Here is a 24,330-nt window from a genome sequence, read left to right as displayed (position 1 = left end):
TGTAGTAGGTAGCAGTTGAATTCATTGAGACTGAACTGCAAAACTTCACTTGTTAAATTTGTTTTCAAGGGGTTGTAAATATTGATTATAAACAGACTTGCATGTTCAATGCAGTACTAGAGTTTTGCCTAAACACACTTTAGCCAGATGATATGTTTCTTATCTGAATGTTTATAAAATCTAATTCATTTATTGTTTATTTCGTTCCCCACCCCAATTTTAATTTAAAGTTCATGTGTCTAAAGAACAAAAAACATGTATTTTTCAAGGATACCCCTTTCTTGCTACTTTCATGTTTTTGGTTTACATGTAGGCTAAATGTTGTAAGGAAAAAGTTGTTTTTCTCTAAGTTCAGGTGTGGAACACATGGGCTTGATTTATGCTTTGTCATCGAGTACAAGGCTAAGTAATGAATTAGAACAGTCATGTAGGTTTACTAATACTATTAAAATAAAAATGAATGAATAAATGAAACATAAAATACAAAGTGATTTTTAGAAAGGGTTATTCATGGTTAAGTAATGCTAAAAATGTTCTTCTAGATGCAATGTATTTATTAACTGTACAGCAGGATAGTAAAAAACTATTAACAGTATCAACATACCAAAGTCAAAAGTTGTCTAAACATTTGTCCCGTTCAAGTTCAAATTAAAAGATGTCCCTGATCAAAGATGATCTTAGCTGATCATATTTAATGTATTACATTGTATTGCGTCATGTCAATTTGTTGCGTGACTTTTCATGTAGACCACAAATGATTAAACCAAGATGTTGCTTGTTCAAACAATGTTGTGTCATTTCAGGACCATGGACAGAGATTTGCAACGTCAAAGGTTGCATTGCAATTTAAATTATATATGGCTTGAATCAACCCATTTCTTGCACAAAACAATAATATAAATAGTTACATTTTGCTCATCCATTTTAACTTTGTTTTAAAATCTGCACCGATTTTAAAAAGGAAAGAAAGTTGCAAAGTCAAATTAAAATATTTAATTAATTACATTAATTACATAATTACATACATTATGGACCAAGCATTAACTTGTCTTCTAGGACACTGAATGAATTAAAATGATTCACTTGTATCTTGGTTGCAAGTGTGCCATACATAAAACTGTGTCAAGTCCAGGAAATGGCAATGATTTGCTGACAAAGGCAACTAAAGAAATCATGTGATCTTCAAGGTAGAAGTGTTAATAACAGTTAACTCTGAGTGAATCTCTATTCTTGGCTAGAGTGCAGAATGATCTGAAGAAGGTTTAATGGACAAACAACTTTGTGTGATGATCTTGATCTTATATGAAGTCTGTAAGTGCCATTTAAATAATATTCCTCTTATTTAAAAAAAATTGAATGATTTTATTAAGATACTCAAAGTGACAGATAATTTTGATATTGTGTGATGTCTGTTGTTGATCTTGTCACAGTTGAAGGTATATATGGAAACATTGTACAATCGGACCCAGTTTTATCAGTTCAAGAGGGAGATACTGCGATACTGTCTTGTTTCATTCGAAAAGAACATGTTAGCATGGCAATGTGGTACAAGCAAGTTATTGGAGAAGAACCACGTGCAATTGCTTCCTCGATTCACCGTTTCTCAAAAAATACATTTTACAATGAATTTGACAACAATCATTTTGATGCATCACGAGGGATTGACAGTTTTAATCTGACGATTATAAAGACTGTACAATCAGATTTAGCCACATACTATTGTGCTATCTCTTTCTCTAACATCATCACATTTGGAGATGGAACTCATTTGGTTATCAAAGGTGAGTATGTGCATATCATCATAATGTTAAAGTGATCAAAATGATAATAGATAGTATATATATATATATATATATATATATATATATATACATATTTTTAAAATCATGTATTATCACGTCACAACTATTTATGCAAAAAACTATCCTAGGGGCTGAAATGACCAAACAAACTACTCTACAACCGCTCATGATTGAACCTATTGAGTCAGAGGCTAATGCTCCTCTACAATGTTCAATCCAAAAAAAGATACTGGCTGGTGGAGATGAGCATCGTCTCTACTGGTTCAAACATGACTCTGGAGAATCTTATCCAGGAACCATTTATATGCAAGGAAACACAAGTGATCCATGTGTGAGGAACTCTGAAGCTGACTGTCTTCCACAAAACTGTTTGTACAACCTCCCGAAGGAGAAGTTCAGTCCGTCTGATGTTGGAATTTACTATTGTGCTCTGGCCACATGTGGGGAAGTTTTATTTGGAAACATTTCTAAAGTGACTGAGAGTAAGTGTGAGCATTTATACATACAGTCTGAGCATTTCAACATTTCAATATCTTTGATACAGTGAAAAAAAGAAAGCAAATGCGTATATAGCATTTCTCTAATTTATTATGCTGCAAGCATCTTTCCAAAATAATTTATTCAATGATTGTTGTGTATAATGGTTTATTATTGTTTCTTATGCTTTAGACAACTCTAAGAGCCAGAACATACAACTGTTCATTCTCATGGCACTTGCATTAGCACTGATAATAAGCCTTACCATTAATATTCTAATCTGCTGCAAGAGGAGAAATGGTAAGTCTTTATATAACTTCATCTGGTCTTAATTTGTATTACTGTAATGTTGTTACAACATAGTTTAATAGTGTGCAGAAGTGTAAAATTTACTGAAGTGTATTTTTTTATTTTACTAATATATATATATATATACAAATCTTCCAACTGTCATGTCTATTTATATCAGGTAGCAAATCTCAGCATATACAGGCTACTGATGTGTCAAAATTTCAGGTATGTAAAACTCATTTTGTAATATGTATTATGCATCTTTAATGAAAAATAATTAAACAAAAACCTGTGAAAGTGGGAATGCTTATTTTAGAATTGGATCTGCTTCTAGAATGGGGAAATTACTTATGCTGCTGTAAAATACTCCAGTAAGCAGACAAGACAGAAGAGAGAGACCAGCCTTGAAGACACAATGTACTCTGGTTTGGCATGTGAACACCACTGCTGAAAACTACTTTATATTACCATCTACTTTTGTCAATAACTGGTATTTTATTTTAATGTTACAGCTTTATTTTTCTCTTTTTCCTCTTTTATTTTATTTTTTTTACATGTAGACAAATGTGTATTTTATAGAAAGTGATTATTCTGGCACAAGTCTAACCATATCAGTCTCTAAAATTGCACTGGAAAAACAAGATATCAAAAATATGCTAAATATTTTGTATTTAAATATAAATAAATACAAATATTTCATCTACTTGGATTTTTTAAGCACTTGCTATAGTTCAGAAATAATTTTGATAACTCTGAGTATGTGTGTTTACTTACAGTAGTACTTATCTATAGTTTGGGGGAAACGTTGTTTCCAGAAGTGAGCCAAATCAGACAACCTGCCTTTGGAGACATTTAAGGACATCCTCATTTGGAAAAAAATTATCCATCCATGAATAAAATCTTGATTTCTAAAAGTAATTTAGAAATTTGGTAAAGGTTAGTTTAAAGTAATTATAGTTAGCTTTATATAAAAACAATAGCAGTCTATGATATGTCCTTAAAGACAGCTGAGCAAAGTGTGCGTGTGTGTGGCCATATCTATGCGCACAGAGAAAACAACATGCTCTGAATAAATAAAGGTACCTCCAGACCAACAGATGCTTGTCCTAAAATTATTTGTTATTTATAGTAATGTAGTAATTTCATTTTGAACAATAATCAATATGCACAGAAACAGCTAGAACATTACCATACAAATGGACTAGATTTGTGTTAGCTTTCCAATAATAATTTGTCATTAAGACCTATAGTAGCCTATATATTTTAATCAGCCACAATGTCTAAACTATCTGTTCTTGGGTCCAATGCTCGTCTTGCCTGATAGATAATAGATAAGATCCAAACTACAAATTTAATGCATGCATAGGCCTACATCTGTAAAATTGTGTGTGTAGCCCAAACCCTTAAGAGTAGGGAGGAAGTGCCCGAAGCCATATACATTATTCGCAGGGGCGGACTGGCCACATTGAGAACGGCTGCTTTTGAACGGGGCAGAACAGTCAGCGATAAACTGAAATGGGCCGCTGCGTTATGCCGAACTGGCCGCTACTGGCTGAAGAGGGCCGCAAAGCGGCTCCGTGATTTGCCGAACAGGACGCAATCTGCAGAAAAGGACAGCGCGAAGAACAGCGGCACGAATAATGACTACAAAAAGAATAACGCTTTCATTTGAATAATATAAAAAAAATATTTGTATGACTGAGAATACAAACCAAAAAGCACAAGGATAAAGCGACATTTTAAATAAAACATATACAAAATTACAACACATTTATGAATCCGTGCAGCTAATATTTCTAATGTGTAAACCTTCTAAATAAAAAGGTGCACATTGTGATTTAGTTTGGATGGGCTCAGTCTCCATAATTGGGCACGTCTGGACGTTGTCAAGATTAACATAAGATATGGCATCATATACACTTTCTACTTCTTTAAATGTCTATGTTAATGTATCACACGATTCACACGTGATTCTCATGTATTCACGTATAGCCTAAACTTGAGCGTGATGTTAAATTCCTGACATGAAGTGATGATTTCAGGTCAGAGCTCGTTTATCTGTCTCTTAAAATTGACCACGTCCACATCAGCGATTAAGGTTATTAACTGGTTAAGACTTTATTCAGAAAAAACTAAATAATGGAGCCTATTGTAAAAATTCCTGATAGACTTACAGAATTTTAACCTGTTTGTAGTCAATATTGATTTTATTTTAATTTATTTTAATGTTGGAATTTGTATTTATTATTCACTGCAAAATGTGTGCTTGACATTTCAGATTTTGCTTGACACCTCCTGCCTCCAGAATAATGTTGTTATGCACAGACAAATTAATATTCTGTTTCATGCAGATATTAATATCTGAAATACCAGGAGAAACAACAGTTAACAAAATATTCCACAGTTAATATAGCCTAACTTCAGATTCATCTGATAAGAAAAAATAATAAAATAATGTTTTTAAAAATAATATATGTATAATAATAACAACAATAATAATAACAATAACAATAATACAAAATTAAATAAAATTAATAATTATTATTATTAGGCTATTATTACGAAAAGGCATATACAAGGTATATTTTATTAATATAAACTATAAATGTAAGAGTAACACTTAATAATGGGCATTTCATTTAGTTTTGAAGCACTTCAGGTTTAATCTTCGCCCACATCCGGTTCTATCCACAGATACAGGTAATTTTGTCATATGAACAGATTCAAATACAGACAATGTCTTCGCTGCAAACCCCTAATTAAGAGCTAAATAACATTTGTTTCTAAGGTTGGACACAAAATGTAAAATGTCTTGTGATATTTTTGATGGCTTAAATGTGATTTGGTACAACAAGTAATGCTTTAAGGCTGGGTTTCCTGAAGCACTTAAGTAGTAGGCTACTTAATCTCTAAAGTGCGTTTCCCAAAAGCATCGTTATCTAAGTAGTTTGTAAAAAAACTTTCAGATATTAAAGAGAGCTTTGAACAGTCCATTAAGTGCAACTTCAACATATCTTTCTGGCATCTTTAACAGTTTATCAAAGACAATGGGACATTTAATATATTGTTTTAATATATTTTGATCATTGGAAAGCCATTTCAACTATTTCAGAGAAATTTTTTTTTGAAAAAATTGCATTGAAATCTATAGCATGTGAAGTGATAGATCTAAATTTATATTAGGCCTACATAAAGAGATGTAGGCCTTATACAGTATAACTTTGTATTAGTCTTTTTTTGACACGCATAATTGTAATGGTAATAGAAAGATGACATTAAACAGATTATTTAAGAAGACATATGTGAGTAATGTGACCACGCAGATAAAAACTTAATTAAATTTGCCTTAATAAATAATTAAAATAGGGTTAACAGAGGAGATTAGGTCGAGAGTGTGCAATGAGAAATTCTCTCACTCTCTCTTCATTCTTCTCTTCCTCATTCCTCCAAAGGCTGGTTCAAATCGGCTTGCCTATAGTCTTTTTACAAGGCAGTAACAAATTGCACGATACATAATGGCAGTAAGGCTACAAGTACACAGTACCTTCAACTAGCCAGGGCCTCGTTTCCCCAAAGCATTGTAAGCCTAAGTAGATTGTAGAATACATCTTACGATTCATCTTAGTCTTGTGACCTGTTTTCCAAAAGCATGGTAACACAGACTTATGCAGGACAATCGCAAAATAAAGATTCAACTTTATTGTCATTGTGCAGAGTACAGGTACAGAGCCAATGAAATGCAGTTGTTTTCACATATCCTAACTAAGCTGGGATCAGAGCACAGGGTCAGCCATGAAACGTCTCGGGTTACATGTGTAACCCTTGTTCCCTGAAAAAAGCGGAACGAGATGCTGCGCTGCTAAGCGCTACGGGGAACACGTCTCAGTGTGACCAGCTGTGAATATGTATGCAACACGTCAATGAACATTGACTGGAATTTATAGCCTCTGCCGATGTAATCATTGGACGCACCTGGCGCAGTGGCTATAAATAGATGCGTCACCGGTGCATCATCAGATATTTCGTCTGAAGAGCAGTCCTGGGACGTCACAGTGCGGCAAAGAAGCGCAGCATCTCGTTCCGCTTTTTTCAGGGAACAAGGGTTGCACATGTAACCCAAGATGTACCCTTTACAAAAAGCTTCACTACAATGCTGCGCTGCTAAGCTTGAGATATCGACTCAAGGGCGTAAGAGCCCAGAGTAGCATAAACATCTAAACCATAAAATTTGATTAATGATTGCGGAGAGGACCAGCCTTCCGCATCACAAACTGGTTCAAACATGAGCTTGAGATGTCAACTCAAGGGCGTAAGAGCCCAGAGTGGCAAGAACATCCAAACTATAAAAGTTTAATGAATGTGCACGGAGAGGACCAACCTGCCGCACCACAAACTTTCTGCAGAGGGAGACCTCTAGACAAGGCTTTAGAGGAGGAGAGCCCTCTGGTAGAGTGCGCCCTAAAACCTACTGGCGAAGCTTGACCGCGCGCCTCGTAGGCCCAGGCAGTAAGGTCCCTCACCCAAAGTGACAACCCAGTCACGGCTTCAAAGTGAAGAACTGCTGCCCTGACTTGACGCCACTAGCAAATGCGGTGGACATAATTCTGAAGGGCACAGACTTGACAAAGTCTCAGTAGTTTTAGCTGCTCCGGCATTACAATGACTGGCCAAGGGTCGCGAAAGGCACCTTGGGCAGGTCGTCAGGGTGAGGGTGCAAAGAATGCTTTTGGTCATACATGGGGCAACTCAAAACAGGCCTTAGAGATGTAATTGCCATAAGAAAAACCATCTTGAGAGTCAGAGGTCTACCAAACGCTGACTCTAGAGGTTTTAAAGGGGGGTCTTACCCCATCAAGAGGTCCGAGCAAGGATGCCTCTTAGAGGGCACCCCGCCCACCAAGGCATGCCAAACCGAAGTGGAGGCCACATAGAACCTGGCAGTGGTGAGGCAAGTGCCCGCTGACATTTCTTTCTACAGAGACTCCAAAACTGAAGCAAACTGGCAGTTAGCTGGTTCTGTAATTTGAACTTATTAGAAGGAAACGCATGCAGGCACATTTGTGCCATGTATGCGTCACCACGATCAGCCGCACCATACCTGTTCGGCCATCGCAGCGCCATAAGTAGGAGGCAAGACCGTTGCTGGTGAACATTGGCCAAGACTCCTGGGAGCAGAGAAACCGGGGAAAGAAACGCATATAGATGCGCTGTGGGTCATTCATAGAGGCGAAGAGGTCCTCTTCTGCCCTAAGATCTCACCCAAACTTGTTCCAAGTGGAAAAAGCCCAGCATTTAAAATGGTCTCGATAACCTCAGGAGAAAGCCCCGTGTCCTTCAGTTGGTACCCTTAGGGGCCAAACATGAAAGATTCCACAATTCGGGGCATGGATGAAATATTGCCCTGTGCCTGAGATAGAAGATCCTTCCTGTTCAGAATCGCCCAAGGCGAGCCGTCGAGGGAAGAGATTAGCTCCGAGAACCAAGCCCTGTTCGGCCAGCGCGGTGCTATCAGTAAGAAGCAAAAACCCTTGCTGGCGAACTCTGGCCAACTACTACCTTAGGGTGGAGTTTTCACTCCCCTGTTGGTATTTTCTCTCTGGACAGTAAATCTGCTCCCACATACAGGCATCCAGGGATATAAACTGCCCTGAGTGACAGGAGCTTCCCTGGGCCCCAGGGAGAATCCGACGCGTCAGAAATACAGCTGACAAGAACGTGGATCTCCCTGATGGTTTATGTAAGAGGCTACCGCTGTATTGCCCACCCGCACCAAGACATGGCAGGCTCAGGAGGAAGTATTTCAGGGCCAGAAATACAGCCATCAACTCGAGACAGTGACTGTGACAACCGAGCTGATGACCCTCCTATCCCCTTAAGCTGGACGACCACTTAAGGCCGCTACCCAGCCCATCAGGTAAACGTCTGTCGTTAGCAGCCTGCGACAACATGACGCACCTAGAGTGGGACCCAAGGTAGAAAACCGGGGTCTGAACCACATAGAAAGGGAACGAAGCCCGAGGCGCGTAATTAGCCTAGGGGGTTTGGCCCTTGGAAGAAATCCCCTGGCTTTGAGCTACAACAAAAATGGTCTCATGTGCAGAAGGTCCAAAGGGATCACTGAGGACACGGTCGCCCTGAGACCTTGTAGAACCTTGACCTAGACTGAATTTGCTCAGGGTATACTGAATGATATTGTTTTAATATATTTTGATCATTGGAAAGCCATTTCAACCATTTCAGAGGATAAAAAAATTGTTGAAAAAATTGCATTGAAATCTATAGCATGTGAAGCTATGCTATGTGATTCTAGCGGGAGACATTTGTGCCCGCATAGCGATTGAACCCCATACGCAATGGACAGTGTTCTGAGTGGGAGAGAGGAAGCTTTTCATGGTGTTGAGCCCCAACCCCATGAGCTAAGACGGTATCCCTGTGCTGAACTGCCAGTTGCTGGAACTGTGCTAGGATCAGCCAGTCGTCTATGTGATTCAAAAATCGGATGCCCTGGAGTCACAAAGGAGCCAGCGCTGCATCATGCATTTGTGAATGTGCGGGTTAAGAGGGCTAGGCTGAATGGAAGAACCCGATACTGGAAGGCTACACCCCCGAAAGAGAACCTCAGGAGCTTCCTGTGTTGCGGCAGAACTTCTAAGTGAAGAAGTGCGTCATAAGACCAACGGTGACCAGCCAAACGTGACGATCGTCTTGGTAGGCAGCATCTTGGACTTGAACACCCAGACTGGTAGTTCAGGATTTAAGATCTAATGCCAGATGGAACCCCTCACCCTCCACGGGAACCAGGAAGTATATAGTGTAATAACCTGACTCTCTCTCTGGAAGGGGAAACGTTCTATGGCCCCTTTAACCAGAAGATTTGCATTTTTTTTTTTGACATGACTGATCCGGTTTCACGGAGGTGGAGACCACGTCGTTGAAATGCGTGAGAGAATTCAATTCTGTAGCCACTTTCTACTGTTCTTAGAGCCCACATAGAAATACCAGGCAGAAGTTTCCACGCTGCCAGGTTTTCTAGGATGGATACTAATTTCAGAACTTCCTGTTGAGGGGATGTCAGGTTTTCCGAGTCCTGGAATAAGGCAGGAAACAGCTGTACACCAAACTTTTAGTTAGAAGCCTCTGCTTCCTAAAACACCAAAGGCGGCGGGAAAGGAGAGGATTCGTGAGGGTACCAGGAGGGGCGTAGTGAATAGAACACGCGCCCCGTCCCGAGGGGAGCTACCCCCACCGGGTTGAATGCAAGACACTCAGGGTTTTTTCCTCCTTGAGATAACTGCCCTGAGGTCTTGTTTTGGAGGCTGTCGGGGGCGACGAGCCTGTCCCCAGTCCTTACGAGGGGGAGCACGACTCGCCATGCTCTGTTTTTGAGCCTCTCTTCTAAGAGCACCGGGGTGGGACTGGGTGGCCGATGGCCCCGCCCCCTGAGTGCAGCAAGGGAAGAATTGTCCAAATGCTTCCTCATGGCTTTTTGCCTCCTGGAACCTGGAGATAACCGTAGTCATAGCATCTCCGAAAAGCCCAGAAGGTGAAATTGGGGCATCAAGGAGAAAAGTTTTATCTTTGTCCTTGATGCCTGATAGGTTGAGCCATAAATGTCTCTCCGTGCTGACCAATGCGGACATAGACCGGCCAATAGCACGGGCTGTCTGTTTGGTCGCACAAAGAGACAGGTCCGTAGCTCGACGAAGGTCAGAAAATGCTTCCTCGCGTCGAGCGCGGAACCTGCACTCAGGTCCTTAAGCAGATCAGCCTGGTATGCCTGCAAGACCGCCATGGTGTGCAGGGCAGCACCAGCCTGACCCGCCGCTTGATACGCCTTCCCCACTAGCGTGGAGGTGGTCCTGCATGGCTTCATGGGGAGTGAGGGTCTTTTCATTGATGATGCCGAGCCTGGTGAGAGATAACCCGCAAGTGTCTCTTCAACCGGCGGCATCATCGAATACCCCCGTGCCTCAGCACCCACGATAGTCGAATATATCGATGTCGAGGGCACGTGAATATGGGAAGTATAGGGTCTCCTCCATGAACGAGAAAGCTCGTCATGGAGGTCATTAAAGAAGGGAAGGGACTGATGAGGCGTTCCCTTCCCCCGGCCACCAGACAAAAATATATCCTCCAATTTGGAGCGTTTGGGGTGTCTCTTGTTGTCGTGGCCAGTCTATTTTAAGCCTGGCCGCAGCATGAGTAACCACGTCGAGCAATTCCTCTGTTGATTTATTATCAAACCCGGAATGCCCGGAGGTGGATTGCTCTATCTCCGCTGAACCAAACGAGTCACGGTCCTCCTCATGAACCGAAGAGGCGCCGTAGCGTGCTTCGAGATCACGGGAAGGACCAGTTGGATCTGAGGAGAGAGCGAGCGAAAGGGACAAACCCGTCTCTCGCTCCTCAGCCAGATCCATGCGAGAGCCCCACGAATGAAGTGTGGGCGCAGACTCCCGGAAGTGAGCAAGGCGAGCGCGAAGCATTTTGCCTGAAAGCAGATCACAATGCTCGCACCCGCCTTGCCCCAACACGAGAGCAGCATGTTCTTCCCCCAAACAAACGAAACAAAACTGATGCGTGTCCATCTCTGTCATAGAGCGGAGACAGGGAAACATGCGTCGTTTGCCTTGATTTTCAGTCATTTTTCTTTTAAAACGACAGATATATATATATATATATATATATATATATATATATATATATATATTTTATTTTATTTTCAGAGGAAACAGAAAGGAGAAAAGGTTCAACTGCACACTGCCTAACAGAATCTAACTCCTGACAGAGGAAAGAAAGTTTGACAGATTGTGAAAGCACACAGCACAGAATGGCTCTGAAGACGAAATGTCTGATGATGCACCGGTGACGCATCTATTTATAGCCACTGCGCCAGGTGCGTCCAATGATTACATCGGCAGAGGCTATAAATTCCAGTCATTGACGTGTTGCATACATATTCACAGCTGGTCACACTGAGAAGTGTTCCCCATAGCGCTTAGCAGTGCAGCATTGTAGTGAAGCTTTTTGTAAAGGGAACAGCACCCCTGGAGCAGATAGGGTCAAGGGCCTTGCTCAAGGGCCCAACAGAGGTATCTTGGCTGTGCTGGGGCTTGAACCCCAGACCTTTCAGTCAGTAACTCAGAGCCTTAACCACCTTAACAGACAAGTCTAATAATAATAATAATAATAACAACAAAATGCATAAAATAGTTGCATAAAAGAGTCTATATAAATTGATGAATTAATTAATAAACAAATACATTTGTTTGTGTAGACTAGTTGGTAACAGCAAAGTGTTGGCATGATTAATGCAGACAACTGTTTAAATTCAATTCAGAGAAAGGAAAAAAAAGTCAACAACTGTATGAAAATCGAATGTATATATGAGCTTATCCATGTCTCCTGTTCCTATCTGACACCTAAAATCCATATTGGTAATTCAAAATTAAAACCAAAAATGAATTTAACAGGATAGTTAAACCTAAAATTAAAAATGTCTCATAATTTACCCACTCTCATGTCGTTCCAAACCCACATAACTTGCTTTCTTTTGCTACACAAAATGTATTATAAAGAATGTGGCATTCGATGATTTCAATAGCAATTGATAGAGACTTCCTCTGTGCATTGACTACTTTTATTAAACTTTTGTGTGCTTTTTAAGCTTTAAATTGAGTCACTATCAAGTGCTTTTGTTTGAAAATCAGCAATCTTGACATTCGTTAAAATATATTTTGGTGTTCAGCAGAAGAAGAAAAAATGGGTTTGGATTGACATGAGTGTTAGTATAATGACCAAATTTTTATTTTTGGGTATATTATTCCTTTAATATACCTTTTAAGGAATCTAAATGATCTTGTACCAACGTCCAAAAACCACAAGGTGGTAGCAAATACCATTAATTATATTAAGTATCAGGAAGCAGCAGATATAAGTATAAGTTTACTTATATACATTTTATTCATAGGTTGCAGGTATCCATTTAGCTTCATGTTAATGCCAGAGGATCTCTTTAATTAGAGTTTTGTGCAGTGAGAACTTGAAAAATATATTATTCATGCTGTTGAGTAGCTTGCACTATATCCAAGCTAGAGGCCAGGAGTGGCCAATATCATCTAATTTCTTGGAAATGAAATCACTGATGGCTGTAAAGTACTCACACAACTACTGCTTAAGGAAAGAGGAAACAACAGAGCACAGTCATGGAGATGTAATTAGCAAAGTAACATCTGGACACCAATTAACCAATCAACATTACACAATTACACAAATGCACGTTGGCAGCTATTTTTAATAGACAGTTAATTATGATGACTGAAGTATTCAAAATTGTCAGTGCTTTAGGTTAAGGTGCTACATATGGTTATAAAACACTTAAGGGTGTCTGTTTAAATGTAAACACTAAGCAATTGTTTTTGAAAGAAAAAAAAATACTGTTTTTGCACTGCAATCTTGTTTATTGGGTTTCTAATGATGCTAAATGAATTGCAAGCTTCATGCATTTATGTAAACCTGTACAGTATACTGCATTATCAGGATGAAAAACCAGTGATAAAAATAACTGTAAAAAACTATTTACTAATATAAAGAGAAAAAGTTACTCTAAATACTTTTAGGACACAGCATATGATTCACTCAGTTACATGTCTCATGTTTCAGATAAACCTAAAATCCTGCACACACAGTTCTACCTTTTAATTGGCTTGCACTACTGTTGACCATAAGCTTCATCATTAATATTCTACTTTGTGTGACATTGGCGAAAGGCAAGGGCGAGTCTAGCCCCTTTTTAGGGGTGCTTCAGCACCCCTAAAAAGGAGCTCAGCACCCCAAAACTTGGAGTAAGAAATGTTGTTATTCTAAAATTTTTGTTTGTCTTTGACAAGGTTAAATAATGTCCAAAACATACTCCGTAGTTTGTGGTTTAAAATGTGTTAAGGATGAAAATGAAAACATCCCCGCTTAGCAAATGGTGTCATCCTCTTCTCTTCTTCTACTTCTCCTCTGTACCTGCACCGCTCAGCACGACCGTCATCCAGCGCGAAACACACGCAGAGTGAGAACCCGTTATGTAGCATTGTGAATCAACTAAGTTGCTCCAAAGCTGTGTCTCACACTTCTTTCCTTTTACCTAGAGTTGTTCCGATTCTGAAACCATATCGGTGAGTACTGGAGTCAGTATCCTGAATCGACATGGTACACCTATAATAAGTGTTTATTTTCAGACTATTTTATTCCAGCGGGTCACCGCCGCTGTGGAGTAGCACAGGACCTGGGTGACTCGACCATAGTCATAAACGGAGAGAAGTAGCGCCGGTTACAATTTTCTTCCGCAAGACGCGTGCAGTTCTGTTTATTAACTGCTAGAGCGTGAAACAAAAACAGCAGCGCGACAAATAAACTGCGTACCTGTGTAGTGCGTACGTGTGTCTCTGTTGTTAAAGTTTATCGTTCATTTGATACTCATTTTAACAATCGGGAGTCATGTAAACATGACATCACGTGCATCTTTTCTGGTCAGTCGTCATGGAAACATGAAGCCCTGGCGTTTGGACCAGAGTAAAACAAACATATCACTGTATACCACCAGTATGTGTGAAAACACTCACTGTGGCTTTTTAAATGAATTGTTAATCATTCCTAGATTTATATCTGTTATTTTTCAGATGTGGCTGACTATCAAACTAGACAATAAAAGAAAGTTTAATGTTTTTCTTTTGCTGTATTTATTCATTCCTCACACACAGAGGATTTAACCTGAACCAGGCTTAACTCCTGAACTCCTAGCATCACTCTCTCTCTCTCTCTCTCTCTCTCTCTCTCTATGTGTGCGTGTGTGTGTGGCCTGCCAGTGAGCAATGGACATACGGCAGTTCTTTAAAAGAAAATAGACAGATTCAGGTGAGAGACTAGGGACAGTCCATAATGACCTCTGTCTTGTTTTTTTTTTTTTTTGTTCTTCTGAAAAGTGTTAAGCTAAAGTAACAGATAATGCAAACCAGCTATCTGTTGTTGTATCAAATTACTTATCTAGGCAATGGTCCCCTGCTTTTATTTTTTGTATTTATTTCAAACCCACAGTGGAGAATACAGCTTCTCTTGTGAAAGGAATTTGTGATTTAAAAAAGTTTCTAAGCCCAATAATAATAATAACAATAAAGACATTTAAAATGACACGCCTCTGTGTGCCTTTTGATCATATCCTTAGAATCTGTAAATGGTCTCCATAACATTTTTGTGACATGACAAACTGACCTCAACTCTCCTGCCTACAATATATTTGTGTATGATTGTCAGTGCCAAGGGAAAGAGAGGGAGATGGAGAAGGAGAAAGGGAAAGAGAGGGAGATGGAGAAGGAGAAAGGGAAAGGGAGAGCATGCAGGAAGAACCAGGTGAGGAAACAACAACAATAAATTGACATATAGTGAATAGTGGCAAGCAAAACAGTAACTACTCATACTCCTATACTAACTTATTGGCATTAAGTAGCCTATATTACATTTACTTTTTGTAACATTATTTTACACCACATTTTTTCATAATAAAGGGGGAGGAAAACAACAGAGAGAGTCCATAAGGGATGAGAGGGAATTGACTAGTGAAAGAAATGAAGAGACAGAGGGAGTGCAACATAGAGACCACCAAGCCAAAGCAGCAGAGACAGAAGAGAGCTGTTCAGATTTAGGGGATAAGGACACTGGTCCTAAACAGTTAAAGCTGTCTCAATACCCTCATACTCAGTTTGGCACACAAAAAAGAGCCTTTCAAGAACCATTTTTTGTAAATAATTTACAGAAGATGAATTACATTTTGTTGTCCAAGTACCTGTTACTTTGTTCAATGACAATAAAGTTGAATCTAATCTAACCAATCTGATGACTGCTGATACAAAAGGAGGCACATGGAGTTAACGGTCAGGAAAACCAGCTGAGTGAAGAAGGTTTTGTGTTTGTTACAGGGAGCTGTCTGTGTGAACTCTCACAATTAAGCTGGTGCTCTGAAAAGGTCTAAAAAAAAAAAAAAGAAAAAAAATCTGGATTTTGGAGTTAGTTGAACCAATGTTAAAATGATAAATTTATTTTTCAATAGACATATTTTTTGTTTTTGTGTGAAAAGAGGGTGGGTGGTGGCAGTGGGGCTCATTGGGTGCTCAGCACCCCTAAAGCTCTGACCCTAGAATCGCCCCTGGCGAAAGGTAAACACTCCTTTTAATACCTTTATATATACTACAATACATTTAAAAGATACAAATATGGATTATTTGAAACTTTGTGTCAGATTTAAAATTGTATATGCATTGTATAATAATTTAACCAGGTTCTGCATATTTCTTTGTGAAACCTCCAATTATTTGAAATACTTAAAATAATAATATCTATCTTTAAATAGGCAAAACATCTCAAGTTCAGGCTATGGCAGATGTACTGTCAAGTGTAGTTTTTTTTATTTTTATTTATATCAAATCATGCAATAGAATGCTTATTCATTCATTGATATATTTGTTTGTTGTAGTACCATGTGGCCTCTGATTTGAATTATACTCTCTACCAAAGCTCAAGACAACAGAGAGAGAGGAGTCAAAAGGAAACTACTCTGGATTGATGTTTCAAGATTATATACAAAATGTGTCTGTGCAGTAAAACATGTATAGCTGTTTATATTATTTGCTAACTATATGAACACTTAGTGTGACTTAATTAATATTTTGTGAACACAAATAAAAATGCTATATATCATATGGTTTTATTTATTTATTTTTTGTCCCTAATAAGTTTTTATCCACAATATATGACAAGGGACAAAACAAAAGCTATGTACAGTACATACTACATTCTTGAAACTGAAATGTTTAAATTGTAATGTTATGCTGTATGTGAATAAAGTATGTTATCTTACATGTTTTGTTTAGCTTTACTAAAGTCTGCTACTAAATTATTATTTTCAGTGTCATTGTCAGCTACAATGGCATCATGACCTTTGATGTGTCCTGAAAACTGAAAGATGATTTTTCTCAAAGTATTTATGATTTAAGAAAAACAAAAACACTGTAATGCCAGCATGATCAATCTGATAATATGCATAATTTCATACTGGACTTCTATCGACTTGAAAGTGAATGGTGACAAGCAGATCTGATTACTGTAAGTCACTTTTGATAAGCTATACATACCACATACCACAACCCACAAGATCACATTTTAAGCATGTTCACAACATACAGTGGTATTATTTTATCAGATTACCACAAACTACAGAGCATAACTTTAGAGAGATTAGACAGATTTAGACAGACTCTTATGTTATAGGTGTGAGTGGCTGCCTGCAATATTTCTGGCCTATTTTAAGTTACTTTAATAACTACCCAATTCTTCACAGAGTTTATTCACCACAATGTGAGTGAATATTGACTTAGTCTATCAAGCTAAAAAACAAACAAACATTTTCCACAGTAAAAGTAATCAATAAAACTCACAGTCTATATTCCAGGTCTTCTGAAGCGATACGAAAACTTTGTGATATTAATAAGTACTTCAATTAAATATGGCAGCAACATTATGTTGATAACCTTAATGTTTAATATTATGTCTCGTAACCAATCGTGCGTCATGACGTTTGGTAACTAAACGATGAGAACTGATTTTTAGTTCTCAGAGTTTTGACGTTATCAACATAGCGCTAAGTAGCATTAAGCTAAGTAAATAATGACAGAATTTTTACTTTTGGGTAATTATTCAGGCTGAAATCTACTTTACACAAGTATGTGAAAGCAGACGCTTCTTGCTTTTTATTGAACACAAGCTCAATTTATTGTATTGCCACGATCTGAAATGTGTCAGACCATAATTCATAACACAAGAATCATAATAGTCTTGAATAACAAGTCCAGTTTAATGTCAAAGACTTTTGAAGGTAACTTCATAAACTAGCTTTTCTAAGTCATGAGGTGAATTAATCAGCACAGAATACTGATCAGAAAAATCTACACAGTTTTTCTGAACATTTATTTTATGATATCTGAACAGCTTTCCTGGAGTCTGCTCTGCTGTTTTTTTTTCTTCACATCTGGCCTAAGTGGGTTGTTCTTGGACATAATTAACTAGACCTGACTTTATGCTGATAGTCAAAAGTATGATTCCAATTAACCAACTCAACCCTCTCTATCTTTACTGTTTGAGCAGACACTTTCTTTGTACCATCACTTTCAGGTCATGACCATCTTCACATTGAAAGAAAATAAGAGAAATTAAAAAGAATGAATAATAATAATAATAAAATACTACAACAACAACTTTACTCCTATCAGAAAATGTTATCATTGCATGGTAATTAGTTAAAAAGATGCATCCATGGAAAGTGATCAGCAATTTATTTGAATAAAAGTTTTAACATTAATGTCAATGCAAACTAATGTAAACTGCAGCTCTGCATCCTCAGAAACATTAGATAGTTAAACAAAAGGCATATCTTTGTTGAAATGTAACTGTTCCTTAACTTCTGTTTAATGGTCAAAGGTTTTGATTCAAAATAAAACAGGGGCTGAATTAGTGAATGACATCATATCCTGTTGAGTGACTGATAGGAAGAAACCTCTTAGTTTAGGTTAAGAACTGGTGAGGTGAACATCAGCGGACCAAAAGACTTCTTAAGAAATTTTATACATTAATTAATACTTTAGCTGCGAACCTGTGAACATATTCAACATACAGTAAAAAAATAATGCAATTATGTAATTACTTGCATACAATTACTTGTATACAATTTTTTTTTTTAAAGTTCAGCAATGTAAATGTATTTGAACATAAAGATACAGAAGTATTGTGAAATACTGTATTTTTTGCCAGTGAATATCAGTAACATCAGTAATAACAATTTGAAATAATAAAAGTTTTGATGACAATACCTTGACTGTTCATGATAACAATTAAACTTAAATGAGCTCCGTGTAGTCACGGGTCTAAATGAGCATGTATCTTGGTTTGAGAAGTTTCCACTCACAAGACCCTTCTATCTGTTTTTCATGACCTATGCTGCATCAAAACCACAAGAATTGTTTTACACCACCACACTCCTCACATCTCTTTCCACTACTACAAACTAAATAGCACACCCCTGCTTTGAAGCAACATTTATTACTAAATGTTTTTGAGACCTTCATGCTAAAGTTACAAATCCCTAAAGATATCCCCTTTTATACTCAATCCTATTTTGCAGTTGGGGATGTGCAAACCATAAATTATTCACAGTTAGATCCATTAAATTTAAATACATACATTTATAGTTAGAGATTGTGAGGGCCTTGCCCTTTGTGGTTGTTTTGATGTCTGATGTTTCCATTGTTTGAAGCTGCCAAGCATTTATATTCAGGTTTCTATTTTTTTAAGTTGGTTGAACAAATATTAGTAAGTGTAATACAACAATAATGATGCTGCAGGTAATTGCAGAATTTAACAATATTGATGCTAGGTTCATGCTAGGTTTCGCTTTATGTAAAGGCCACAGTACATAAAACAGAGAAGTACATTTCTGATTAATGCAATTACTATAAAATGAAGTTTGTCTGTGTGTAATATTTTATTGGTTTATTAGTAATTACTTTCTATATGTTGTATTTATTTTATGCACTTGCATGTTATTCAGCAGTTTAGTAAGCATGTGTAAACATTACAGTGTAAACTAACATAGAAATGTGCTCTGGTTTATAGCAACTTTTTACCAACTGAGCAGTGAGCTAAATGTGCAGACCGTCAGCTTCAGAGTTCAGTTTGTGGTCAGTGAATGAAAGTGAAAACAGAACAGAAAGAACAAAACAACCTTCAGTGGAACTCAGATTATAGTGGTCAAAAGTTTCCACACAGTTTCTTATGATGCTAAGAACAAGGTGTCAGTAGCTCACATGTTGTAGGTAGCAGTTGAATTCATTGAGACTGAACTGCAAAACTTCACTTGTTAAATTTGTTTTCAAGGGGTTGTAAATATTGATTGTAAACAGACTTGCATGTTCAATGCAGTACTAGAGTTTTGCCTAAACACACTTTAGCCAGATGATATGTTTATAAAATCTAATTCATTTATTGTTTATTTCGTCCCCCCATTTTAATTTAAAGTTCATGTGTCTAAAGAACAAAAAACATGTATTTTTCAAGGATACCCCTTTCTTGCTACTTTCATGTTTTTGGTTTACATGTAGGCTAAATGTTGTAAGGAAAAAAGTTGTTTTTCTCTAAGTTGAGTTGTGGAACACATGGGCTTGATTTATGCTTTGGCATCGAGTACAAGGCTAAGTAATGAATTAGAACAGTTATGTAGGTTTACTAATAATATTAAAATAAAAATGAATGAATAAATGAAACCTAAAATACAAAGTGATTTTTAGAAAGGGTTATTCATGGTTAAGTAATGCTAAAAGTATTCTTCTACATGCAATTTATTTATTAACTGTACAGCAGGATAGTAAAAACAATTAACAGTATCAACATACCAAAGTCAAAAGTTGTCTAAACATTTGTCCCATTCAAGCTCAAATTAAAAGATGTCCCTGATCAAAGATGATCTTAGCTGATCATATTGAATGTATCATATTGTATTGCGTCATGTTATGATTTGTTGCATGACTTTTCATGTAGCCCACAAATGATGCTGCATTAAACCAAGATGTTGCTTGTTCAAACAATGTTGTGTCATTTCAGGACCATGGACAGAAATTTGCAATGTCAAAGGTTGCATTGCAATTTAATTTATATATGGCTTGAATCAACCCATTTCTTGCACAAAACAATCAAATAAATGGTTAATTTTTTTGCTCATCCATTTTAACTTTGTTTTAATATCTGCACCGCATATAAAAAGGAAAGAAAATTGCAAAGTCAATTGAAATTGTTGAATTAATAAAAGTTTTGTGTTTTGACATAGAATTGGGATAACTGATATTAACATAGAATGGTCTTGGAAATCAGAAAATATATCACAAGAAATACATTACACATGCAGAGACATTATGGACCAAGCATTAACTTGTCTTCTAGGACATTGAATTAATTACAATTATTAACTTGTATCTTGGTTGCAAGTGTGCCATACATAAAACTGTGTCAAGTCCAGGAAATGGCAATGATTTGCTGACAAAGGCAACTAAAGAAATCATGTGATCTTCAAGGTAGAAGTGTTAATAATAGTTAACTCTGAGTGAATCTCTATTCTTGGCTAGAGTGCAGAATGATCTGAAGAAGGTTTAATGGACAAACAACTTTGTGTGATGATCTTGATCTTTTATGAAGTCTGTAAGTGCCATTTAAATAATATTCCTCTCATTTAAAAAAAAAATTAATGATTGTATTAAGATCCTCAAAGTGACAGATAATTGTGTTATTGTGTGATGTCTGTTGTTGATCTTGTCACAGTTGAAGGTATATATGGAAACATTGTACAATCGGACCCAGTTTTATCAGTTCAAGAGGGAGATACTGCGATACTGTCTTGTTTCATTCGAAAAGAACATGTTAGCATGGCAATGTGGTACAAGCAAGTTATTGGAGAAGAACCACGTGCAATTGCTTCCTCGATTCACCGTTTCTCAAAAAATACATTTTACAATGAATTTGACAACAATCATTTTGATGCATCAAGAGGGATTGACAGTTTTAATCTGACGATTATAAAGACTGTACAATCAGATTTAGCCACATACTATTGTGCTATCTCTTTCTCTAACATCATCACATTTGGAGATGGAACTCATTTGGTTATTAAAGGTGAATATGTGCATGTCATCATAATGTTAAAGTGATCAAAATGATAATAGATAGTATATACATATTTTTAAAATCATGTATTATCACGTCACAACTATTTATGCAAAAAACTATCCTAGGGGCTGAAATGACCAAACAAACTACTCTACAACCGCTCATGATTGAACCTATTGAGTCAGAGGCTAATGCTCCTCTACAATGTTCAATCCAAAAAACATACTTGCTGGTGGAGATGAGCATCGTCTCTACTGGTTCAAACATGACTCTGGAGAATCTTATCCAGGAACCTTTTACATTCAAGGAAACACAAGTGATCCATGTGTGAGGAACTCTGAAGCTGACTGTCTTCCACGAAACTGTTTGTACAACCTCCTGAAGGAGAAGTTCAGTCCGTCTGATGTTGGAATTTACTATTGTGCTCTGGCCACATGTGGGGAAGTTTTATTTGGAAACATTTCTAAAGTGACTGAGAGTAAGTATGACCATTTATACATACAGTCTGAGCATTTCTCAATTGTGACCATTTCAACATCTTTGATACATACAGTGAAAAAAAAAGAAAGCAAATGCGTATATAGCATTTCTCTAAATTATTATGCTGCAAGCATCTTTCCAAAATTATTTATTCAATGATTGTTGTGTATAATGGTTTATTATTGTTTCTTATGCTTTAGACAACTCTAAGAGCCAGAACATACAACTGTTCATTCTCATGGCACTTGCATTAGCACTGATAATAAGCCTTACCATTAATATTCTAATCTGCTGCAAGAGGAGAAATGGTAAGTCTTTATGCAACTTCATCTGGTCTTAATTTGTATTACTGTAATGTTGTTACAACATAGTTTAATAGTGTACAGAAGTCTAAAATTTACGGAACTGTATTTTTTAATTTATTACTACTACTATATATATATATATATATATATATATATATATATATATATATATATATAGTTAAATCTTCAAACTGTCATGTCTATTTATATCAGGTAGCAAATCTCAGCATATACAGGCTACTGATGATGATGCATTTATAAGAATGAATCTGGTTTTACTTCTACAGACAACCTTTTTCAATTTTGTAAATTTTTGTGTATTGTGAATATTTTTTATCTAATATTTTATGCTATATTGTCTGAAAAGTACCACATGATGAACATTGTTTCATTAATGTATTAACAGGTAGCACGTATCAACAAATCCATAATGTTGATGATGATGATGTGTCAACAATTCAGGTTTGCAAAATTAAAATGTTAAAATACTTAACTTAACAATATTTCAAAATTAAATCTGTCAAACTATTGATAAATGCATCAACTGTATAATGATATGATGATCTGTAATTACCAATGTAATTCGTTTAGAGATAAGGATAAAATGTTCAAGGTCAAGTGGGTATTGATATTTAATGTGCTTTTTTTCTAGTATGAGGAAGTGGATTTTGCAGCCTTCACCAACAAATCTCAGCATATACAGGCTACTGATGATGATGATGCATTTATAAGAATGAATCTGGTGTTCAGGTGTTAAGGGGAAGATCAGCATTTAGTCAACATTCAACTTCAGCTTGGAAACAGCTCTTAAATCAGCTGATTTAGTTTAACCATCAGTTTTGGTATCAAAAGGCTTGAGAGCTTTTGTCATTTATTTAGTTTTGAACAGTAGCAAAAATGAAATGTATATATTTCTATTTGATTTATGAATGTAATAAACAGTTATAGCTACAAATATTTTCCAAAATGAAAAAAAAAAAAAAAATGATTCTGTAAAAGCTGTAAATTAAAGTGGTTTGTCTGAAGCAGCAATATAAATAAATAAACAATAATAATAACAAAACATTTCCTCTACCTGGGTTGACATGATCTTTTCGTCCAGTAGTAATTTAGATCGTGTGTGTGTGTGTTTTGAAAGTAGGTTCTTAAATAATGTCAATATAAAGGAAGAATAGAAAATAAAGAGAATGCAAACCAAATGGACAATTCTTTTAAAAACTACTGTTGAATAGTAATGACTTCAAAAGGGAGATGATTGGACATCCAAACCAACAGATCTCATGCCAATTTCCTAAAACAATGTGGTGGAATTAGAGACCACAAGTTAGTATGTAACGCCACGACAAACTAGTCTATCTTTTCAAATACCTTTCTCAGTATTGCTTCTGGAGCCTCCAGCACCGACACAATCTAACACACCATTTCAGTTCATGGAGCACACTTTTGATAAGCTGATAAGTAAAATAGAGTACACATGCACAAGGAAAATATCCTAAATAAGTGTTGGGGGGGCCTCCATGGAAAACCATTGCAATTTTTCCAGTCTTTTAAGGAAATATTCTGTGCTCCATCACATTTTGGTTTAAGTAACATGTTCGCATGGGCACCACCAAGTTTGTTGAATATATTTGTATATTATCTGGAACACAGTAGTCTGTAATGTCTTAAAGTCCTAATTATGCAGGTTAAATGAAAAAAATTATATTGAAAATCCATCCATCCATCGTCAACCGCTTATCCTGTGTACAGGGTCGCGGGGGGCTGGAGCCTATCCCAGCTAACATTGGGCAAAATGCAGGGGACACCCTGGACAGGTCGCCAGTCCATCGCAGAGCCACACATAGACAGACATACACTCACACTCACCTCCACATCCACACCCACACCTAGGGCAATTTTTTTGGAGACACCAATTAACCTAGCCTGCATGTCTTTTGGATGGTGGGAGGAAGCCGGAGTACCCAGAGAGAACCCACACAGACACGGGGAGAACATGCAAACTCCACACAGAAAGGCCGGGGCAACCAGGGTTTGAACCCACAACCTTCTTGCTGTGAGGCGACAGTGCTAACCGCTGCACCACCACCCCATATTGAAAATCATGCCTTAAAAATACGTCTTTTTTACATTTGAAACTTTAATTCTCAGGAAGGGGCTTCTGTACAGGTGTGATGTTGATTTTGAGAGTGGAGGCCAAATGAACATCCTCTCATAAATGCTCAAGAAAT

General features: G+C 37.2%; 1 protein-coding gene across 2 annotated transcripts; it reads left to right on the top strand.

Moving 5' to 3' along the window:
- The first annotated feature begins 1,471 nt into the window (after positions 1 to 1,471).
- LOC127656639 (uncharacterized) lies at positions 1,472 to 23,125 on the top strand. Of its 2 annotated transcripts, XM_052145053.1 has the most exons (5): positions 1,472 to 1,781; positions 1,931 to 2,284; positions 2,472 to 2,579; positions 22,509 to 22,564; positions 22,755 to 23,125. In XM_052145053.1, the coding sequence occupies exons 1-5, from the start codon at positions 1,535 to 1,537 to the stop codon at positions 22,857 to 22,859; spliced, it is 870 nt and encodes a 289-aa protein (XP_052001013.1). In that variant the 5' UTR covers positions 1,472 to 1,534; the 3' UTR covers positions 22,860 to 23,125. The 2 variants fall into 2 exon arrangements, with proteins under 2 accessions (XP_052001013.1, XP_052001015.1); XM_052145055.1 differs by lacking the exons at positions 1,472 to 1,781; positions 1,931 to 2,284; positions 2,472 to 2,579 and adding exons at positions 21,467 to 21,795; positions 21,998 to 22,105.
- The last annotated feature ends 1,205 nt before the right edge of the window (positions 23,126 to 24,330 follow it).

Source organism: Xyrauchen texanus, chromosome 2, assembly GCF_025860055.1.
Source record: "Xyrauchen texanus isolate HMW12.3.18 chromosome 2, RBS_HiC_50CHRs, whole genome shotgun sequence".
Lineage (NCBI taxonomy): Eukaryota > Metazoa > Chordata > Actinopteri > Cypriniformes > Catostomidae > Xyrauchen > Xyrauchen texanus.
This window is presented reverse-complemented; position numbering and strand designations above follow the sequence as displayed.